At 44.7% G+C, this 22,541-nt stretch overlaps 1 protein-coding gene across 2 annotated transcripts in view; it reads left to right on the forward strand.

Moving 5' to 3' along the window:
- Positions 1-6,578, forward strand: part of LEKR1 (leucine, glutamate and lysine rich 1) — a 71,210-nt gene extending 64,632 nt beyond the window's left edge. For both annotated transcript variants that reach the window (XM_079977902.1, XM_079977903.1), the window contains exon 13: positions 5,488-6,578. In XM_079977902.1, coding sequence (XP_079834028.1) covers positions 5,488-5,886 — 399 coding nt within the window. In that variant the 3' untranslated portion in view covers positions 5,887-6,578. The remainder of the gene's footprint in view (positions 1-5,487) is intronic.
- The last annotated feature ends 15,963 nt before the right edge of the window (positions 6,579-22,541 follow it).

Raw genomic sequence — 22,541 nt, forward strand, 5'->3', positions numbered from 1 at the left:
AACAAAGAGCACATATCCTTTTGAAGTCTCCAGGGAGTTCTCTGCTAGCCGCAGACAAAGTGCCCCAGACACAATAAAAGTGCCCTGTGAAATGTAGCTGTCATGTTCAGTCAGACTGTGGTAGTGACCTTGAATCTTGCAAAATATAGTAGGAATAGTAGTACATAGGCCAGAACAAGACATTCCAAAATAGAATATTCCAAAATACAATAAACTCCAAAGACTCAGCTGTGGGTGGGAATTATGAGCCAGATGTCAAAAATTATCAATCCAAATGGGACGTGCTAATTTTCCTTGTGACAACTGATTGGATTACTTATTAAAAGTAATTTGTACCCCAGTTTTTGGTTTTTAAAAATGCCCAAGGTAGCTTATAATAAAATAATTAAACAGTGAAAAAATCAAAACCCTAATACACCCAAAAAGAGGCTAAGGTTTCTAAAAAAAAAGATTTAAATAGCTCAGATTCCTGAGAGTATAAAACGTTTGAGAAGCCAAACACCAAAATCAAAAAGAGTTCACAAAATGGCAGCCATCTGAGATCAGGCAAAATAAGCCTATTTAGGTACATAGGCCATCTCCGGGTGATTACATCCCTTTCTACAAATTCATGCCATATTTTGGAAAGGGTACTGCAGATAAGGCAACCTAAGGGCCAAACAAGACAATATTAATGTCTTTAGCCCTCATGTGAATAAGCCCTTTTCTAAAACATGCATAGCCAGCATGGATGCAAAGGGGCAATTCAGATAGGGACCATAGTGAGATCCTCTGCCACACTTCTGATCAATGGATAGAAACAAAAATCAGGTATGGGGAACATGTGGCCCTACAGATGTTGTTGGACGCCAACTCCCATCAGCCCCAGCTGATGGCCAGCCAGGATGGGAGTTGTAGTCCAACAACAACTGGAGGGCCACAGGTTCACTATCCTAGTCCTAGGGGAAAGAGATAGAAGCATGAGGGTTAGGTTTTATCCTTTTGTTTGGGTAAAACGATGGCATGTTTTGCTAAATCTCCACAATCCAGATATTTCGCTTTTTGTGGCATTAGACCGAAGGTAGACAGGTGCAAGCTACACCTGCTGAAATTTCCTCTTCTGTACAACTGTTAATGGTGTAGACCACCCTAATGATGTTATGCAGTCAACAAGAGAGAAAGTCCTTGATTCATATCTCTTTTTAAAAAAGCAAACCCAAAATTTTGCTAAATACAATATCGAATTGAGAGCAAACATAAACCGATACAACTAGGCCATATGGTACTGACCCATGTGAGTTTGGGTAGCTTTTTAGCTCATCATAAAACTCTGCCACTAAAATAAATATGTTTATTTCTGAGACTGTACCATATGCCCCCCTGTCTCCCACTGAAAGGTGGAAAAGTTGAGCCATTCAAATAGACATTTGCAACCAGAGGCTGTTCAGTTTTATTTCTTGCCTCAAACTTTCTTAATCTTGCTTGCAGGGTGGGAGCTGGTAAATTTTGGGGTATTGATGAAAGAGTGAATATATCACCTTTAAATATTTTAGAACCACCTTTGCTTTTAAATATTTTAAAAATTGTTTGATGTGATTTTGTCTCTCTCAACAAGGTCTTATTTTGGATTCATACTAAAATAAGACCTCATTATTCAGATTCAGATTGAAATAGGACTACTAATGAAATCAGACTGAGCTCATAATTTAGAATCAGATCCTTCACAATGTCCTTGACTCTATTGGGGTTTGTTTGCTTTTAATTCTTTATAAAATGCAAAACCATCTAACGCTTTTCCAGCCCTTAATGCTCAATGGTTATTGCATGCCAAGGCCCCATGACCCACAGTTACTTAGCAGATAATAAACACATGTACACAAGTATTTTGGCTTATGGGTTCAAATAGGCCACAATTTTATTGATTACAGATGTGAGTCATTTGGCTTAGGCATTGGGTGAAGCCAGGCTGTATTTCGACTCCCACCTGTCTGCAGGGAGTCCAACTAAGAGTGAATCACCAATAAGAGGAGCCCTATAACTTACATAAACGAAGATCATGGCTACTGGTCCCATCACCTCCTGGCAAATAGAAGGGGAAGAAATGGAGGCAGTGAGAGATTTTACTTTCTTGGGCTCCATGATCACTGCAGATGGTGACAGCAGCCACGAAATTAAAAGACGCCTGCTTCTTGGGAGAAGGGCAATGACAGGCCTAGACAGCATCTTGACAAGTAGAGACATCACCTTGCCAACAAAGGTCCGTATAGTTAAAGCTATGGTTTTCCCAGTAGTGATGTATGGAAGTGAGAGCTGGACCATAAAGAAGGCTGATCGCCGAAGAATTGATGCTTTTGAATTATGGTGCTGGAGGAGACTCTTGAGAGTCCCATGGACTGCAAGAAGATCAAACCTCTCCATTCTGAAGGAAATCAGCCCTGAGTGCTCACTGGAAGGACAGATTGTGAAGCTGAGGCTCCAGTACTTTGGCCACCTCATGAGAAGAGAAGACTCCCTGGAGAAGACCCTGATGTTGGGAAAGATGGAGGGCACAAGGAGAAGGGGGCGACAGAGGACGAGATGGTTGGATAGTGTTTTCGAGGTTACCAGCATGAGTCTGACCAAGCTGCGGGGGGCAGTGGAGGACAGGAGTGCCTGGCGTTCTCTGGTCCATGGGGTCACGAAGAGTCGGACACGACTAAACGACTAAACAACAACAACATAACTTACATAAAATAGGGCCACCCCGAGGGGTCCCCACTGGGTTCGTGGCATGGTCCTAGCCATAGCTGTCAACTTTCCCTTTTCGGGGGGGGGGAATTCCTTTATTCCAGCGCTGTTTCCCACTGCTTCCCGCTGCTGTCCCGGATTGTTAGATATCCCGTAGACTGTCCCCAGGACAGGTGAGGCTGCTGGTCCCTTGTTTTCAAGGCTGCTGATCCCTTATTTTCAAATCTGAAAGTTGACAGCTGTAGTCCTAGCCCACGTCCGGGCATCAGACAGAAGCCACACCCTCGGATCCATTTAAAGATGAGCGGTCTTGCTGCAATGAAGGTGAAGGTAGATGTGTGTGTTAAAAAAATTCCAACTCACTCCTTCCAAGGGCTTGAGGCACATAGACATCGCCAAAGACATTTCTGAACCATGTGAGCTTCCTGGGGGGGAATATACGGCCTTTGCAGTTCTGTTGTCAGCAAATCTAAGTGCTATACAGTTGCTGAAAAAGGCATCCAACTGACATTCAGTTCAATGTGACTTGCACAGTATAATTCTTAATGCTGGGTTACGCACTATGACTCAGGAAAAAAGGGTTTTGCTCCATTTACTAACTTAAATGCAGCTTGAATATCTAGTATCATTGTGGATGTTGTCCTCTACCATTATCATCCTTTTCTCATTTAACCTTAACCACAATTCTGTTGAGAAAAGTGGTTGAAAATAAAATGGACAACCCAAGGCAGATTTATAAAATTATGAATGATGTAGACATAATTCATCTTGTTTATTTTTTGTTTATTTAATTTACAGACCATTTAGAGAGAGAGTGTGTATTAATGAGACACATATATACACACATAATAAGTACAATGGTACCTTGGTTTACAAACTTAATCCGTTCCGGAAGTCCATTCTTAAACCAAAGCATTCTTAAACCAAGGCGTGCTTTCCCATAGCAGCGGGGGACTCAATTTACAAATGGAACACACTCAACAGGAAGCAGAATGTGTTCTTATTCTAAGGCAAAGTTCACAAACCGAAACACCTACTTCCGGGTTTGCTCATAAACTAAGCTGTTCTTAAACCAAGGTACCACTGTACAATAAAAACCATGTCAAATAATTTACATAAAGGAACAAATGTACAAAGAATATCCATACAGATAAAACCAGAGAGCATTAATAAGGCAGCATAATGAAGATTATTCAAGCAATATAGCACACTTTTATGCAACTTGCCAATCTCACTCAGCAGTCCGCACAGCCACCAGAACCTTTCACTGCCTCATACATTTTGTCTTATCGACCAGCCACTCAAACATAAACTACTCACATTCAACAATATCACAACTCGCATACAAAGGATTACTGCCAAGGACCATATAACACTGGTGCATTTGCTCCCAGTACATTTTTGAGCACAATTAAAAGTGTTGGTATTAACCTTTAAAGCCCTAAACAGCCTCAGTCCTGTATACCTGAAGGACCATCTCCAACCCCACCGTTCACCCCGGACACTGATGTCTAGCTCTGAGGGCCTTCTGGAGGTACAGGGAACCAAGCAGAGGGCCTTCTTGGTAGTGGCATCCACCTTGTGGAACGCCCTCCCATGAGATGTCAAGGAAATAAACAACTATTTGATTTTTAGAAGACATCTGAAGGCAGCCCTGTATAGAGAAGCTTTTAAAGTTTGATGTTTTATTGAGTTTTACATATTTTGTTGGGAGCCACTCAGAGGGGCTGAGGCAACCCATTCAGATGGGTGGCATATAAATAAAATTGTTGTTGTTCTCTTGATTGGGACACTATCGGTTAGAATAGCATTAACTTTTTTGCTGCTGCATCACAGTGTTGATTCCTGTTATGTTTGTGGTCTACTAAGACCCCTAGATCCTTTCCACACGTACTACTGGAAAGCCAGGTTGCCCCCCCCCCCCCCCCAATCTTATATTTGTGCAGCAGGTTCTTCTTGCCTAAGTTACCTTTTGACTATTTGGGTTTTTTTGTATATTTGGTATTTTTAAAAAATGAACAGTGGTACAGTGGTGCCTCGCAAGACGAAAAGAATCCGTTCCGCGAGTCTCTTCGTCTAGCGGTTTTTTCGTCTTGCGAAGCAACCCTATTAGCGGATTAGCGCTATTAGCGGCTTAGCGGCTATTAGCAGCTTAGAAAAAGGGGGGGGGGAGTGAAAAAAATCGCAAGACTCGCAAGACATTTTCATCTTGCGAAGCAAGCCCATAGGGAAATTCGTCTTGCAAAGCGCCTCGAAAAACGGAAAACCCTTTCGTCTAGCGGGTTTTTCGTCTTGCGAGGCATTCGTCTTGTGGGGCACCACTGTATATAGTATTTTAATCAAGCTATATCCAGGGACAGTTTTGTGTCTAGCCAAAGAACCAAGTGGAGCAAGCATTTCCAAAGAAGCAAACCTCTTTTGAAGCTGAGGTAAGTTTCAAAAGCAGTTTGTGATGCGTCATGGCACTCTGCACTGTTCAAAGGAAAGACAGTTTTAGAGAGCCCTGAGCGCATCTGAACTCTAAAGTACCTCTCTGCATCCCAGGCACAGATGTTCTGTCACCACACCCAAGGCAGAAGAATGCGGCAGCCAATACTTTTACTGACATGAATACGTTGCTTATCTGTTTTCAAGCGTTTCAGCACATAATGCGTAGTCGCTTGTGCACTCTGTTCCTTGAGTCCTCTACGTTTTAAGAAGAAAGCACACAATATTTATACCTTTCCTTTTTGTCTTCCCTGACAAATGCCTTATGAAATATGTGTTTCTTTATGCTCGCAGAATGCTCTTCTCCAGGACACAGTGCGCAGGGAGTGTGAGGAACGGTATGAGCTCACCGAAGCCTTGGCTCAAGCCAAAGAACAAGTCGTGGAGCTAAAGAAACTCAGTGGAAACTTCCAATTGTCACAGTGTTCTCTCAGTCAGGGCAGCCTAACCTCCGCTGCATTGGTCAGCCATCATGGGCAGAGGAGCCCAAACTGTGGGAAAGGAATAACATTCTCGGGACACTGTGGGATTTCAAGAGCCACTAAAGCACCGCTCTCTAATAGGTACAAAAGCAGCATGAACGCAAGCTTGCCTGCTCTTCCTGCGCTGCAGTCCCCAAGCAGAAAAACATCTCTAGATGAATCCAGGAAGAGAATCACAGCAGTTCTAAAAAGACAGATGAGTGAGCTGTGATGAGTCAAGGGCTGCTCTCTCTCTCTCTCTCTCTTTTATTGAGAAGAGTCAGGAAAAAAACAGTGGCATAGGTCATTAGGCCACCTCAGTGCGGCCCACAGGGGAAAATACCAGATTTTACTGTCGGGCAATTAGCATGTTTCTAGCACTGAGTGTTGTTGTTTTATATACAAGCAACATCAAATTAAGCTAAGCAGTGGTTTTTAATCTCACACATGTTTATGTTTTATACTGAAATCATGAATCGGCATTTTGCTTAGTAAATGCTGGTGACTTAGGTCTGGTTCCGACTAAAGTAGCAATCTTGTGTATGGGCTTCTGCCTGCAGATGGGGCTTCACGTAAAGGATAAACTGAAGAGCAGGGTGGGAATGTTTCCCTACAGCAAAGTAGATGTCAGGGGTGTCAAGCCTATCCTTGTTCCTGCATGTAGAAAACTAGTGTGGCAAGGAGAAGACTGGGCTAAAACATTAGTGTGTGTACAGGATATGTATTCAGTCTGAAGTGGTACAATGCAGACACAGATATAGCATGTTGATGAGAATGAGGCCTCTCTACAACGGGTGTAGAGGATATAGTAAATTCATTAAAGTATTTCACGCCTACACTATCCTGAAGTGGTATTTTTCACGCTGCGTGCCTCCATTGTTAAAAAGTTAATAAAAACATGCAAAATTTCCCCCCACCTCGCAACCTCTGGTTTTGTCCTACTTCGCATGATTGTACTGTGGTGGAATTGCTCTGTTCAAACAAATAGTATTCGTAAAGGACCAGTATTTCTCATTCTGACTTTGAGCTTAGATGTGCAAATAGCCAAGCACTGCAGAATGAAGAGAGGTAGCAGAATATTTGCCTGAGGAATAAACAAACTGTTTGTGGGGCAAAGGAAACTACCGCAAAATTTTAAAAATATCACACTGAGTGGAAGCCAAATGACCTGAAGATGTTGGTGGTGGCTCAGCGATGAGCTGAACAGCCATAAGTTGTATAATAACAGCAAAATTGTTGGAAGATTTTGCTAAATGAGTGTCAGGAAGCAGCAGAAGCAATAGTTTCAAAAGTTCATCTTACAAGCAAATAAATTTGTCTGTGTGTGTTTATTTTCAACACCTCCACTGCTCTGTACCAACCATATGTGTCCTACTGAGATGCCCCCATCAAACCTAGATTCTATTAAACATGAAGAATCCTATCAGCCAGAACTAGCTTTATCACAATGTTTTCTTCTTCATGTGGCCAGTTATATTATTCACTAAGCTAAGGCACTTTCAAATTTGGTACTGTTTGTGGCACAAACTGTTTGACAGCAGAATAGCATATTACAAGGAGCATGGTTTTATTCTGGAATGTTCCTTTTAGTAAAGGCACATTTTAAAAACAAAAAAAAGGCTCCCTCTGTAACTATCGTATCTTTGAAGTGCTCTGCCAAGCGGTGCAGCTAGATTTCACTAACAAGTGTGTGCCATCTCAGGCCGGAATGAAACGGGAATTGTTTCCTTTTAATTCCTTTCTGCTTTTACCTGAAGACCGAAGCTAAAAGAAGCTGGAATCGTGGTTAATGGATCCAGTGAATGAGAGGGGAAAAACAAGGCATGTCTGGAGGAGGCAGAAAATATTGCAAGGTATTTTATATTAGGATGGATATTTTATTCTAGGGTATGCAGGAAGACACTAGCTTCTAACTAGACAGAAATATAAGAACCTTTTATCAGTCTGATCTTTGGACCCGCTAGGCTGGAGTAAGTGGATTTAATTAGTCATGATGGAGGCAAAGAAGCCATGTCATATTATCCTAAGTGCATGTTTCATGAAAGAATTCTCCATGGAGCTGCTTCTACGGCCGAGGCGATGCTTTTCTGCAATTAGCAGGTGGAATTAGCGCTTAATACAGTGCTATATTTTCCATCAATTCCTGTCTCCCTAGCATAGCTAATAAATATCTTTCCACAATATTTACTCAGAAGCAAACCCGATTCAGCAAAAGGCTCTCTGAGATTTTTAATTAGGCATTTCCTGCTTTGGTAGTTGCACGGAAGGTGCCATTTTATGTTAGTCCAACCATCCCTAAAGTGGCACCTCGCTCCTGCAATTTTTTAAAAAAATTTTGCAATTCTAGGCCTGGGGCAACCGGTAGGCCCAGAAGCAGTCTTAGGAAAATAAAATGGTGGCTGCCTGGAGCCTTGCCAGCCATGCGCTAGATGTAAGGGGGGAGAGGAGGGACCCCCACTGCTGCTTCTGCCTGGTAAACTTGGAGGGAAGGACAATGGGGATTCTGTGGAAGGTGACTGAGGGGTGAGGAGAGCAGTGGTGGAACAGGAAAGGCAGCAGCAAATGGATGGGAAGAGTGACAGGCTGATGAGCACAGTTCCTTCCACCTGCCTTCCAAGAGGGATCTGACCAAATGCTACATCAGAGACATCGTAGGAAATCTGAAAAGTGGCTCCCAGGCTTGCGCCGGTGGATTGCCTGGTGCTTGAGTGGAGAGGGGGCTTGGGCTGGGCTGGGCTGGGCAACAGCGGGCCTTGGGCAACAGTTGGGTCCTGAGGCCCTGGCAGCTGACTGGGGATGCCTTGGGCTCATGCTAGGCCTGGAAATGTTAATTTATTTATTTTTAATCACCCAGCCTCCTACAGTCTGAAGCAGTGTAGTTCACTCTACCAAATCAGAATTCTGTTTTCTTTCAGCAAGTCTTGTTGTTTTGCTAATATGTGTTCTTGATTACAGCAACTGGAAGGTATTTATTCCTCCCGTAAGTACCTAGTATGTTGCGCACGCTCCAGGAGCAAATAATAATAATGAGTATTCATTTATGCTCAGTCTTCAACAGCATCCATCATTTTCTGAAGCACATTATAATAATCACCGCCATCTTTTAAAGAGGTTGTTTTAAAAGCGCTCTGCCAGGGGCTTTTCTTTTTCTTTTTCTTTTTTTGGCAAAAGGTTTCTCTGCTGGAGGTACAATTTGTGCAATGGACACCCTGAGCCCCCAATGTCGTATTGTGAACTCCTCCCTGGGCCATAGAATTGTAGAGTTGGAAGGCACCTGCAGGGTCATTTAGTCTAACCCCCTGCAATGCCAGAATCGCAACTCGATAATACGCGAGACACAAAATCTCTCCAACAAGGCACTGCCTTTTTACATTATCTCTGTCCAGCCCTCAAGAGAGACTCTTCTGTCCACTGAGCAAACATAGGGTTACAAATATCAAGTTATTACAATCTTGCCACCCAGAACCCTGTGTTTGTCATGAATTTCTACTGGCACCAGGATAATAAATGACCTGCGTTCTCAATAAATAAAAGGAGGTTATAATAAAAGAGGTTATAAATAAAAGAGTTATGCCGTTATTTAAACTAGAATATGCAATGGGGGAGAAACAAAATTTCCCCGATTATTAGAACAGAAAGTAGAGAGACGTGCACAGGAACTCATGCTGTTTGATGTTTTGCCACTGCTTTAAGTCTAGTAAGCAAGCATCCGTTAAAGGTTCGTTTTATAGTTAATGCAGAGCAAGCAGGCCCAAGGAGTTAAAAATATTTCACATAATTCCTTAAGGGACGATGACTGACGCTAACACAAGTCTCAGAATGAAAGCCCAATGTTACTAGTGAACGCTCTGTGCCTATTGCAGGACAGAATGTTTTTTTTCCGTAGGCTCCCAAAACTCTTGATCCCAAAGGGTTAGTAATACGGCACAGTCTATCCAAAGACACCTAGTTCTGGACTGCATCAGCCCGAAGATCACAGCGTGCTGCGTTATTAGCACAAATGGTTTCACACATGCAAAAATGCTGGCTGCAGTTGGCTGCAAAGTCCAGCTCGGAATGAGGAAAGATTAGGGGTGGGGGTGTTTCTGCCAGGGCCAGCCCTACCAGTGGACCAAATGAGCAAGATGCCTCTGGTGGCAGGAGCTGGGGCTTGTGAGAAGCAGCTATAGTAGTGCCTTTCGTCCTGCCATTCTCCCTCAGTCCTCCCCAGCCATTTTCCTTTGCAGGAAAACAGAGCTGGGTGTGTCCTGTCCGGTGCCCTCCAAAGGACCCTTCTGCCATGACACAGTCCCTCTGCGTTGAAGCAAGATTCACCCATCAGTTTAGTTGGCTTGTGAGGCGGGGAATGGTGGCTGCCATTTTGTCTCTTCAGCCAGCAAAACTTTTTTGGGGGGGCAGCTCTGCATGGCTTCTTCCATCTCACGCTGCAGGAGACTGACACAGCGTGAACCGACAGCATTGCCTTCTTAGACATAAATTATATTGTTACCAGAGGTTCATCACATCATAAAAGTAAAGGGACCCTTGACCATTAGGTCCAGTCGTGGCCGACTCTGGGGTTGCGGCACTCATCTCGCTTTATTGGCCGAGGGAGCCGGCGTACAGCTTCCGGGTCATGTGGCCAGCATGACTAAGCCGCCTCTGGCAAACTAGAGCACATGGAAACACCGTTTACCTTCTACTTTCACTTTGATGTGCTTTTGAACTGCTAGGTTGGCAGGAGCAGGGACCGAGCAACGGGAGCTCACCCCGTTGCGGGTATTCAAACCGCCGACCTTCTGATTGGCAAGTCCTAGGCTCTGTGGTTTAACCCACAGCGCCACCCGTGTCCCTTCATCACATCATATTATTGTTTAAATAACCTTTACATTCTAAATCCTGCTTATTTTGGAAATTTGAATGTGTTCTTTGAATGATGGGTTCCCATCGGCGAGGTTGGGAGGGCAATTAACTTGGACCTCATTTGCTTCTTAAGTTAATAAATACCAGCATTTGAGGATTCACTGCATGGAGTGTTCCATTTTTTATCTTATATTCTTGGCTACCAAAACTCGTTTTCCTCATCTGAGGCTCCTAAGTACATGAAGAAGCGTTCTTGATCTCAGGTGTTCCTTCTTGCATTTCAAGGGTTGCATCAAAGTGAAAATCTCTATCACCTCTCCAGGCCGGTCCTAGTACATTAGGTAGATTGAGGCTGGTACCTCAGGTGGATGATTTTGGGTGTCGTGAAAGGGCGGTGGGGGGACGGGACCCAATTTCTTATTATTGTCTAGGAAAGGAGAGAGGTGCTTGTGGGATTTTTCTGTCTCAAACTGGCCTTGGGTGCTTTCTGCTGGTGGGAGCGGGTAGCATTTGCGATTCTGCCTCAAGCAACAAAATGTCTTGGACTGGTCCTGACTCTGTTGAGAAATTGAATCTGTGTTGGGTTGGGCTGCTTCCCAATACTATGTTTATACCTAGTCTGCATAACTGAGGTACCCCTTCCACCAGGAAATGAGGAAATATAATTAAGTAAGCTCAGTATTTGGTACTTGTTACCTTTTACCTTACTCGTTACCCCATGTTGTCCTCTATTAGCTTTATGCTATGTTTTACTTGTATTGTTATTTTGATTGATTTTAGAAATTTTCATTAGTGTGTTTCAATATGTTGTACGGTAAAGGGCAGTACAGTCGTACCTTGGAAGTCGAACGGAATCCATTCTGGAAGTCCATTCGACTTCCAAAACGTTTGAAAACCAAAGTGCGGCTTCTGATTGGCTGCAGAAGCCCCGTCAGACATTTGGCTTCCAAAAATAGTTCGCAAACTGGAACAGACACTTCCGGGTTTGCAGCATTCGGGAGCCAAAACGTTCGGGAACTAAGCTGTTCGACAAGGTATGACTGTATAGACAAATTGTATATTGTGCAGAGGAAGTTAGGTGCCTATTAGCTTTTGACTTTTGAACAGAGGAAAAAATGTCTGTGGCAACACATGCCACAAAAGCCAGCAGAGGGAATGGCCCAGAGATCACCTCAGAGCAGGTGTGAGGACCCTTTGGCCCTCCAGTTGTCACTGAACTATAACTCCCAACATCCTTGGCGCTTAGTCATGCTTGCCGGGGCTGCTGGGAGTTACACTTCAGCAATATCTGGAGCGCCAAAGGTTCCTCATGCCTTAAAGAACTGAAAGGGCCCTTTAGCATCCGGTACAGCTTTCTTGCTTCATTTGGAAAAATGAAGGTTTGACGTGTTTTCCTTTTCTGGCATAACATATACCGTTCCGTCTTTGTACCTCGCAATCTCTTCTTGAAAACAGGACTAGGTATTGTATTTCGTGCACGATTCAGAGTCCAGCTCTTGTTAGAAAATTTGAGAAAGAGCACTTCCGCCCTCAAAGTTATGGCACAGCTGCCAGTATGTTGGGTTCTCCTTGATTACCTCGCAAGCAGTCCTTCAGCACGATGCTTTAACGACAATGTAGGTTGTTAAGTCTTCTAATTAAAAGGAACGAGTTACTTGGGGGCCATTCCAAACATCAGCTTGCTGAGAGCATAATGAAGATGACATAATGGAACCATAAAAATGTCAAAGGAAAGGCTTTAGAGGTCGTTATTGGCTGTAGTTCAAGGAAGGACATGCAATGCACTCTGCATTTTCCTGGGCAACCTGGGTAGAAGATGCTTGTCAAAATGTCTTGTTTATTTCTTGCAGATGCGATAAAAAAAAGGGGGGGGGACCCAGATTGATTCCAGGCATCAAGGTGTGGGGCAGGGTCCATGTTTACAGCTGGAGATATTTCGGAGCTTTTGAATGTCTCAATTGCAGCAAAAAGGTGACGAACAATTTAGCATAAATAGGCATTTGATTACATTGAACACATTCCGAATCAAAAGGCCAGCTGCAGGGAACAGCATGATAGAAAAAGGTCTTTAAAGCTCTCTTCGGATTTTTTGCATTTGTGTATGTGTGTGTGTGTGTGTGTGTGTGTGTGTGTGTGTAACAAAGTTTCAAAAGGAGGATTGTGTATGAAAGTCAGAGCGAAATAAAAGCATTGATTGTAAAGAGGTCCCCACCTGTCTCATTCTGGAGGTCTGGTTTTGGCACCTGCGGCCATTTGCATTCAACAAATGGTACCCCATAGATAGAGGTCAGGATCTTGTTTGCTTTCATTACTGTGCAAATCAAGTCTGCTCCTATACAAATGCTTGACGCTTGTGCAAAATCCCAGAGCCGTTTACAAGGGGGAGTTGAAACTGCAAGAAGAGAAGCATCTGTATGCAAAGGATTACCAAGGCCTGACACTGGAAATCCTCAGCAACATTGAGATAAAGTCTAGGATTGCAGATCAGCCAGCATTTCCTGGGGCAAGCAGTAATACCATGTTCTGCCAGACAACTCATACTGGGAAGCCATAAATCTCTATAGTCTCTGCTTATATACCACTCAAGTTTGGCCATCGCTCAGCAGTGAAACATCCGCTTTGCATGCAAAAGGTACTTTTTTAATCCCCAGTATCTCTAGGTAGGGCTGGGAAACAGTCTTGTCTAAAGCCCTTGAGAGCTGCTGCCAGTCAGAGTACACAGTGCTGAGCCGAAGGGACCAAAAGTCTAACTCGGTATATAAGGCAACCGATTGCGTTCCTCCATATGATTTACTAGGCTCCATCCTAAAGGAGACAGAGACATTTCCAGGGGAGAAACGGTGGTTGTTTTTAATCAAAGCATTAAAATATTAAAAGGTAATAAAGCAAAATAGGGAAAAACTAACCCATGCTTGCGAACACAAAATGGAGCTCATATCTCAATAAAAATGTGAAGGTGCCTCTAGTGGCTGCTTACATATTGCCAAAGAAGAGGATGCAGCATTGCACAAGAAAAGCATATGCTAATTTATCCATACACGGTAAATATAACAGAAAGCCCTTGGCTGGAGAGCCTCTGAGAAGAAATGGCTGTTCAAGCCCAATTGCAAAAATAAACATAAGAGCCCACCTTCCTCTTAGAGGCTGCTTCACTCTGCCATGTCCTTTTTAATCAAAGCGTTACCTTTATATTTTTAGATGCAAATTTAGAAATTTAAATATAAATACAATACCTGTCACCAGAGAAGGGGGACACTGAGACCAGGTAACCTATGGAGCCTGCTTAGTTTGCTGTCCAAGTAATAACTACTAGGGCTACTATTTGGCTGAAGCCCATATCCTAAACCAAACTGGTTCTTTTTGGAGGGATCCGGGTCTCATCTGAGTTGGGTTGAGACAGCTCTTGATCACAACTGGTCGTGTTGAATGGCGTGGAGCCATCTGGGGCTGTCAGGGGCAGAAAGTAAAGTCAGGTGTGAGTGAGAACAATGAGAAACAATGAAAAGCAGCTGCATCTTTGTGGGAGAAAGTCGGGGCCACTCCTCCTTCCACCAGAAGCAACACAGTGCAGGACTGGATCTTCGCAGACCCTCCAAGTGTCCCTATTTTCCAGGGACAGTCCCGGATTTACAGAAGCCGTCCCGGTTTCTGATTTGATCCCGGAATGTCCCACATTTCCTGAAGACGTCCCTATTTTCATCAGAGAAATGTTGGAAGGTATGGAGTTATGCGACCCCCGAGCCAAGGAGATAAGTAACTTTGAAACCTTTAGAAGAACTCTGAAGGCAGCCCTGTTTAGGGAAGCTTTTAATGTTTGATGTATTACGGTATTTTAATATTTTGTTGGAAGCCGCCCAGAGTGGCTGGGGAAGCCCAGCCAGATGGGCGGGGTATAAATAATAAATTATTATTAGCTAGAAGCTGCAGGGGCAACCCAGTCAAATGGGCGGAGTAGTAACAACAACAACAACAACAACAACAATGAGTAGGACTTCCCAATTTTCATTGGAGAAAGGTTGAAGGGTATATCTTCCCACTTAACAGTGCATGCAATTTTGCAATGTTGCATCCCCAATCAACATTTTGAGTACTTGCATATTTCTTAGTACAGCAAGATGGGGGATGGGGAAATATGCATGAACAGTATGAGAAGCCCACTGCCCAGTAGACCCCATAACTGTATAAAGGGAGTGAAGAGCTTGTGTTTCCAGCACTGCGTCCTTCATACCGCAGAACTGGAAGATCTTTGCCACCTGGGTCAGAGGCGGATGCATTGATGCAATTATGCTATAGATCACTGCCATTCTGAATTGGGCTAGAGAGACTTGGACAAGTCATTACCAAGCAATACCACAGGCTGTTATGACAGGTTGGGGAGCAGCTCTGACGGGCTCTCAAGCCCTACTTGGACACTCCTTGGCACTCACTTTTTCTTTTCATGGTAGAGTGGAGTAGCTTCTAAGAGGAAGGAGGGCTCTTGTGTTTATTTTTGCAATTGGGCTTGAACAGCCATTTCTTACCTTCTCAGAGGCTCTTCAACCAAGGGCTCTCTGTCTTCTGAAACAAAGCTTTTTCTGTTCACACCAGGTGGGTGCATTTACTAGTGATCCTTGCAAAACTTGTTTGGGCAACAAACCTAGACCCATGGAACCTGGGAGTAAAACCAGCAAGACTCGCTTCTGAGTAAGGAAGCAAGCGTGCTCAGGATTGCTTCACTGTAATGGCCTGGGACTTGGGCTCGGACTAGGAACCAGAAGAGACTCAGTCTGCACCGGATCCTTTGCCTCAGGCATCATCTGAACCAAGTCTGGGGCCTGATCCTGAAGAGTCCCAGTCTGCACAGGTTCCGCTGCAACAAACACCAGCTGGGCCGAGTCAGGGGCCTGAGCCTGCCCTGGTTCCAGATGTGGGATTACCTCGTTGCCTTCAGCAGGGCCATCACTTACAGCTGCTCCACTACTGGTTTGGTCAGGGGAGGCTGAGGCAGCTTCTGGGTCTAGTAACCCACCGATGTCTCCCGAGCTGCAGAGACTAAGGTCTGAGAGAAGAAGAGACCTGAGTACTCGCAGGAGGAGCGTTCGCCTTCGGGGGAAACAGGGAGGTGAGTCACCGGGGGATCAGGACCAGCTGCTACCCCGACAAAGATAAAAGGCTTTCGGACCCCACCCTAGGTTATAGGAGCAACATTGCTGTATGCTAGATCCTGCCTGAGATCCTGTACCCGTCCTTGCCTGGTTTCCTGCCTCATGTCCTGCCTTGGCCCTGTCGGACTGACTCCTAGTGGAACCTTTGGATTCTGGACCGGTCCTGGACCATGTTTCACTGGTTACCCCCAGGCCCAGCACATTCACAAAGCTGCAGTTCTAAAACCACTTACAGTACTAGGGAGCAAACCTGTTAAACACAGGGAGACTGCTGAGTTTGAACGCAGTGGATTGGGCTGTATGTAATCTCGCTCATTATACAGAGGCAACCATCTCTATTAAGTCAGGCACCCAACTGTCAGCACTATTCTTTGCTTCAGAGCAGTCAGTTCCGAAAAGCCTGCAGGAATGAAAGTCTTCACCTGCCGGTGGAAGAGCAAGAAGCAGGGAGCTGGTCTAGCTTCTCTAAGAAGGGAATGCCAAGTCTGGGAGCAACCACCAAGAAGGCCCTCTCCCATGTCGCCATCAAACATGCCTGTGATGGTGGCAGGATTAAAAGAAGGGCCTCCAACCAAACAATGTGTACACAAATGCATCTTTTAGGGATAAGTAAGTATTAATAATATAATAATTTTATTATTTATACCACGTCCATCGGGCTGTGTTTCCCCAGCCCTTCTGGATTGCTTCCAACACATATAAAAACATAATAAAGCATCAAACATTTAAAACTTCTCAATACAGGGCTGCCTTTGGATGCCTTGTAAAAGTTGTGTTGTTCTTTATCTCCTTGACATCTGGTGGGAGAGCATTCCACAGGGTGGGTGCCACTACCGAGAAGGCCCTCTGCCTGGTTCCCTGTAACTTCACTTCTCGCAGTGAGGGGAGCTGCCAGAAGGCCCTTGGAGCGGGATAGTGTCTATACTTGTTAAAATAACATGCAAAAATGCCTTGTATTGTGGAAAAATGCTTGCCAAATATGTAGATTAGTCAAAACAACATTAAAAAGGTGTGGGGGGGGGAATTCACACAAAACTGATGAATTTTCAGGAGGATTTTTTTAACACTGCAAATTTCTGTGGAAATGTACACAACTGAATTTTATGCTGGAAAAGTGAGAAACAGAGAGAAGCCAAAACTGATAGATTTGTTCAACCTGACTGCTTACCCTACAATGTACCCCAGCTGTTACAAAGACCAACTACACCCTGATGCCTACAGACAGAACACATTCCATGAAAGGGTAAGTTTGTTTAAGGGCCTCGCTCTGCTTTTCTTTTGAGTTATGGAAAGAGGGAGGGGGAGACTGGCCTCATGTCCTTGTCTTTCAATCTGTTCTTTAGGTCAGCTGAATATACAGCCCAACAGCTGCGCCCTGTTACTGCATTTCAATTACTTAAATGGAGCGCTCTGTTTTGGTGACATGTTTTATGGTCTTAACAGCCCATTAAAAATGTTCAGGGGAACATTCGCACCTTGCTCAGTGCTTAAGGTGTAGCCACTGCAAATATGTACTCAGCTGACTGACATCAAACAGGCCCACCAGGCACCAAACAGATCCCTAAGATATTGGAGGAGAGGGGAGCTGAACCAAAACCATACTTTTTTTTTTTTAAAGTATCTAGGAAACAATACAGAGGTACCTCAGGTTACAGACGCTTCAGGTTACAGACGCTTCAGGTTACTGACTCCGCTAACCCAAAAATAGTACCTCAGGTTAAGAACTTTACCTCAGGATGAGAACAGAAATTGCGCAGAGGCAGCAGGAGGCCCCATTAGCTAAAGTGGTACCTCAGGTTAAGAACAGTTTCAGGTTAAGAACGGACCTCCAGAACGAATTAAGTTCTTAACCTGAGGTACCACTGTACAGTGAATATTTGAGCAGATCAGTAACAAAAATGAAAATTGGAAGTGGTATTCAGTGTAACCAAGACTCAGGTGATGAAAAGAAACTGTAGCTTGCAGCAGAGGCAATGCTGAATAAATATATTAAAATAATTGCAGAGATAAACTGAGTTCTTGCATGCAATTCCGCTGCTTGCCAAAGGCATTCTCAAATATCACTGCAAGATAAACAGCTTATTGTGGAGTCAGTGCAGCTTATGCGCACAAGTTTTTTTTGTCCACACAATGCTATTGTTATGAAAGCTCCCCCCCCCACTCCTTTGCGGTTACGTAATGCACAGTTCTCTTTATTGCAGAAAATCTGATAAGTAAAAACAACCTATTATACATCTGCAGTCACTAGTCATGTGGGAACTTCATAGGTCTTTTCATGAGGGAGGGCAGTTTGTCCAACACTGGGCCTAACGTTGGCCATTTTGTTTCCAGGAAAATAGGAGCAGGCCTATTCCTCCAATTGCCACATTGAAGGCATATTTGCATTTCAACAACCCAGTTAGGAGGCTCTGTTCCCTCAAGATCTCCACACAATGTGTGTGGGAGTGGGGGGCGGCGGGGGGGGGGGGAATAAACTCAGACACTCAGCGCTGTCTTTAGCATATGCATCACTGGGGTGCAAAGATCCACCCAGCGCCCCAAAATTTAGTTTAGCCCCCAAATTAACTTTTATTATGCTTATGTCAGACACCATGCTTACACCTTATCTCTTGTTTATGAAAGAAAGGAGGAAAAAGAAACAAACTTTTTTACTTGCTCATTTATTTACAATACACTTATACTTAAGTGTACAACACCACCACACTTAAACTTATAAGTATTGTTTAGGCACCTACTTAGGAGAAACATCAGTCATGTCAAAGGTGCTGCTGACTCCGCTGCCGCATAGCAGCTCAATACAATACATAACATAATATTTTGATGTAAGAGTTAATTTCACTTGCACGGCGCCGCTGAGAATGACAAGCGCCCGTCGTTTAGTCTGACAAGCGCCACTGTTGTGAATGACAAGCGCCGCTGCTGGCATGGCGCATCTTTGGTAAATGAGTGCACAAAGTTGAAAGTCCTTTAGTGAAACGGTAGGTATACATTTTGGTAATATGTAGGTATATATGTATTTTGTTTTTCTAGCTTGATCAAAATTATTATTTCATAACAGGTAGATAGTTAAGAGCTTAGGTGGTTTCAGTGGCGGGCGCCTGGCGCCCTCCCCAGAATTTGGCGCCCGGATGCCCTGCACCCCTTGCCCCCCCGGGTAAAGACGGCCCTGCAGACGCTATAATTGCACCATAGAGTGGGGCAGAGAACTCATGGTGCAGCAAGGCAGCAGCACAGCAGTGCGTCCAGGGGGAGAGGAACAGTGCAACCTGTTGATGGAAATGGTACTGTGTACCATTGAGTAGCTCCTGCTCTTAGCTATGATGGTTATGCTGAAGAGAGTACAGTGGTACCTCGGGTTAATAACTTAATTTGTTCCAGAGGTCCGTTCTTAACCTGAAGCACCACTTTAGCTAATGGGGCCTCCCGCTGCCGCCGCACGATTTTTGTTCTCATCCTGAAGCAAAGTTCTTAACCCAAGGTATTATTTCTGGGTTAGCGCAATCTGTAACCTGAAGCATCTGTAACCTGAGGTACCACTGTAATGCTTCTAAATGCGAGTTGCTGGAAGCCATACAAGGGCAGAGAAAGGGCTCTTGTGCTCAAGTCTTGCTCGGGTCCTGCTTGCCAGTTTCCCACAGGCATCTGATTGACAACTGTGAGGACCGGACAAGCTATTGGCTTGACCCAGAAGGCTTTTCTTATGTTCTGACAAGGCTGGAGAGCTCAGTCAGTAGAGCATGAGACTCTTAATCCCAGGGTCATGGGTTCGAGCTCCACACTGGGCAAAAGATTCCTGCATCACAGTGGGTTGGACTAGATGACCCTTGTGGTCCCTTCCAACTGTACAATTCTATAATTCTATGTTTTTAAGCCCAGGGGTCAGCAACCCAGGCAGCCCCCACAAATAACCCAGAGATGCATTTTAAATAAAAGGACACATTCTACTCATGTAAAAACACGCTGATTCCCGGACCATCCATGGGCCGGATTGAGAAAGCGATTGGGCCACATCTGGCCCCCGGGCCTTAGTTTGCCTACCCCTGCTTTAAGCCAACATGCCAAATGCACACACAGAACTATTGGATCTGAAGAACTCTTTTGTGAGACAAGCCCCACTACCAGAATCTGGAAGTAGGCGCAGTCATGTCGTATTGGGCTGGGCCATTCACAGTGCAATTCTATGTCTATTCAGGAGTAAATGAAGTGGGGCTTGCTCCCAGGTAAACAGGGAGAGGATTGCAGCCTAAGTAAAGGCCAGAGTAGGCTGCAGCTCTCAAACAATTTGGAAGATGTGGAAGAGCTGCAATCTTTTTGAAAGGGGCCCGCTGTGTGAAAGACGTAGGAAAGATTTCTGCTTGTTTTTCCACTAGTGAAAGGAGGGAAAGTGCCTGGAGCAATGGAGGGAGAGAACGAAGGCCCCTCTCCTGAACACTCATCTGGCTGTTAAAGTGAGACCACCCTTGTTATATTTACAGACTAGGGCCCCATCAGGCGACCTCTAGTCTGGGCCTTACAAAAGAAAAGAAATCTATGTGGGTTTAGTTATTATACACTTTCGTTGATTCAGAAAGAATATTGGGTTTCAAACATTCATTGGGGAAAAGGCGAACAACTCTGCAAATGGCGATGGAGTTGGGGTGAGATGACCTGACAAAAGGTCCTACAGTGCTGGCTTTAGAGGGAGGGCAGCTGCCTGGGCCCCACACTTCTGGGCCCCTCCAGAATCTTGTACAAAATCCTGCCTGCCTCCTTTAAAGTCAAGTCAGTCGCCATTAACTCAGCAACATTGCCAGCAAGCAAGTCCCTCATTGGTTATTATTTATTAAATTGGTATGACACCCTTCATCCATAAATCTTGGGTGAAACCTAGGCATTGGGCTTCTCCCTCTTTAAGCCAGGCCCTTCCACACCAGCAGTACACAAGATCCTTGACTGGGAGCTGTCCTGCACATGCCCAGTTGCCCAATTGTCCATTTCTCCCAGGACACAAGTAGGGAGGAGGCAGCCATCTTGTTTCACAATGAAATCTCAGCAGAGCGAAGGAGATGCTGAGCTTTTGGGCCGTTTCTGTTCACATAACAGCATCACCTCTGGAGATAACAGCTTATTTCCTCTTTAGTATGACTTGCATTCATTCTGACGGTTGGTATGATGTATTCAGTAACACTCTTCACCCCAACTGCAATTGGCCACAGCGAATGCATTGTGATGCACTCACTGATGATTTCATGGCGTCATCATAGAATCGCAACGTTGGAAGGAACCCTGAGGGTCATCCAGTCCAACCCCTGCAATGCAGGATTCCCAACCGATGCAGGAATCTCAATCCTATGGTGAGACCTGCCCGGTTGAGCAGCTGAGGGTGCAGCGGATCTCTGGCCGAGCCTGGAGCTTCCTGGATCAGCCAGAGATCTATGCCAGTGCAACTTGATCACCCTGACTCATCTGGGGCCGTTTTAGCAAAGTTTGCAAACAGCTGAGAAAGGGAGGCGAGAGAAGCAAGGAGGGCAAGGGGTTGTTTCAGTGACAAAAGGGAACCTGGAGAGATGTGAGTGCCGGCAGCAAGCTGCCCTTTAAGCTTCTTTTTTCTAAATAGCTCGGTGGGTGGCTGGTGCTTGTTCATGAAAGGAAGGTTGACCTTCTCCATGGAGGGGGTCACCAGGAGGCGCAAAGAGGGTCTTGCTGGCTCATCCTCCGTGTCAAGCTTCTCAGAGGGGGGAATTCTGAAAGACACCAAAAGGGCGCGATTTGGGGGGCTCTTCTGAAGCAAAGCTCTATGGATGTCTGTCTGCTGAAAGGCTGAGGTAATAAATCTCTCAGGGTCGGGCCAAATTAATTAATTTTTTTAAAAAAAAATATCACAGACTTGGTGGGAGGGTCAGGGAGGGTTTAAATGGCTTATGCAAAGGGTTGGTCTTGTATTCTGAGATGGATTCCTGATGCTCCTGCAGGGAAAAGGGAACTGGTGTGTCCCCCTAGCAAAGGTGGAAGTTAAAACTAATATAAATGCCATTGATAATAAAGAAAACATAGGCCTTGCAGCAGAACAAGGCGACCGAGTGCCGAGGTTACAGAGTGGGTTCTGAGAAGGAGATCACACTTCTGAATTCTTCCTTAATGTGAAACTCAGTCAAATGTAAAGCCAGCAAAGCAGGGAAGATAAGAGGCTAGCCTAGCTATATTTCTGCTGTGCTGATTTTCTACGTATTGGGAATTTTAAAGAAAGAGCATGGAGGAAACATGTAAAAATGGAATATCCGGCCTGCTGTCCATTCACACCTCGCTGTACAGTGGTACCTTGGGTTAAGTACTTAATTCGTTCTGGAGGTCCGTTCTTAACCTGAAACTGTTCTTAACCTGAGGTACCCACTTTAGCTAATGGGGCCTCCTGCCGTGCAATTTCTGTTCTCATCCTAAAGCAAAGTTCTTAAGCAGAGATACTATTTCTGGGTTAGTGGCGTCTGTAACCTGAAGCGTCTGTAACCCGAGGTACCACTGTATTACTTGGAAGAATTCTGAGAGGTTGAGTTGACTAAACCACTTGAGGTTGCAGATGCATGAATCCCATCGTTGTTCCCCGACATTAGAAAAAGAAAAAGGAAAATCCTTGTAAGAAGAGGACAGCACAGCAGGGAGAGAACTGGGCTAAAAGAACCTTTCTTCCCGGTGTGCTGATTTTCTACTTGCGTGGAATTTTCACATTAATAAGCAACTGGGAACTGGATTTCCTGTCTGCAGTCCGAGGCGGTACAGCAAGAAAAGCCCTGCTTGAGAAGATTAAAAGCCTATCTCGTCCACAGCATCCTGTTGTTTCCCACTGCCTTAGTTCTGCTGCTTACCGTATTTTTTGCTCTATAAGACTCACTTTTTCTCTCCTAAAAAGTAAGGGGAAATGTGTGTG

Source organism: Podarcis cretensis (assembly GCF_951804945.1).
Source record: "Podarcis cretensis genome assembly, chromosome: 5".
In the NCBI taxonomy this organism is placed as follows: Eukaryota; Metazoa; Chordata; class Lepidosauria; order Squamata; family Lacertidae; genus Podarcis; species Podarcis cretensis.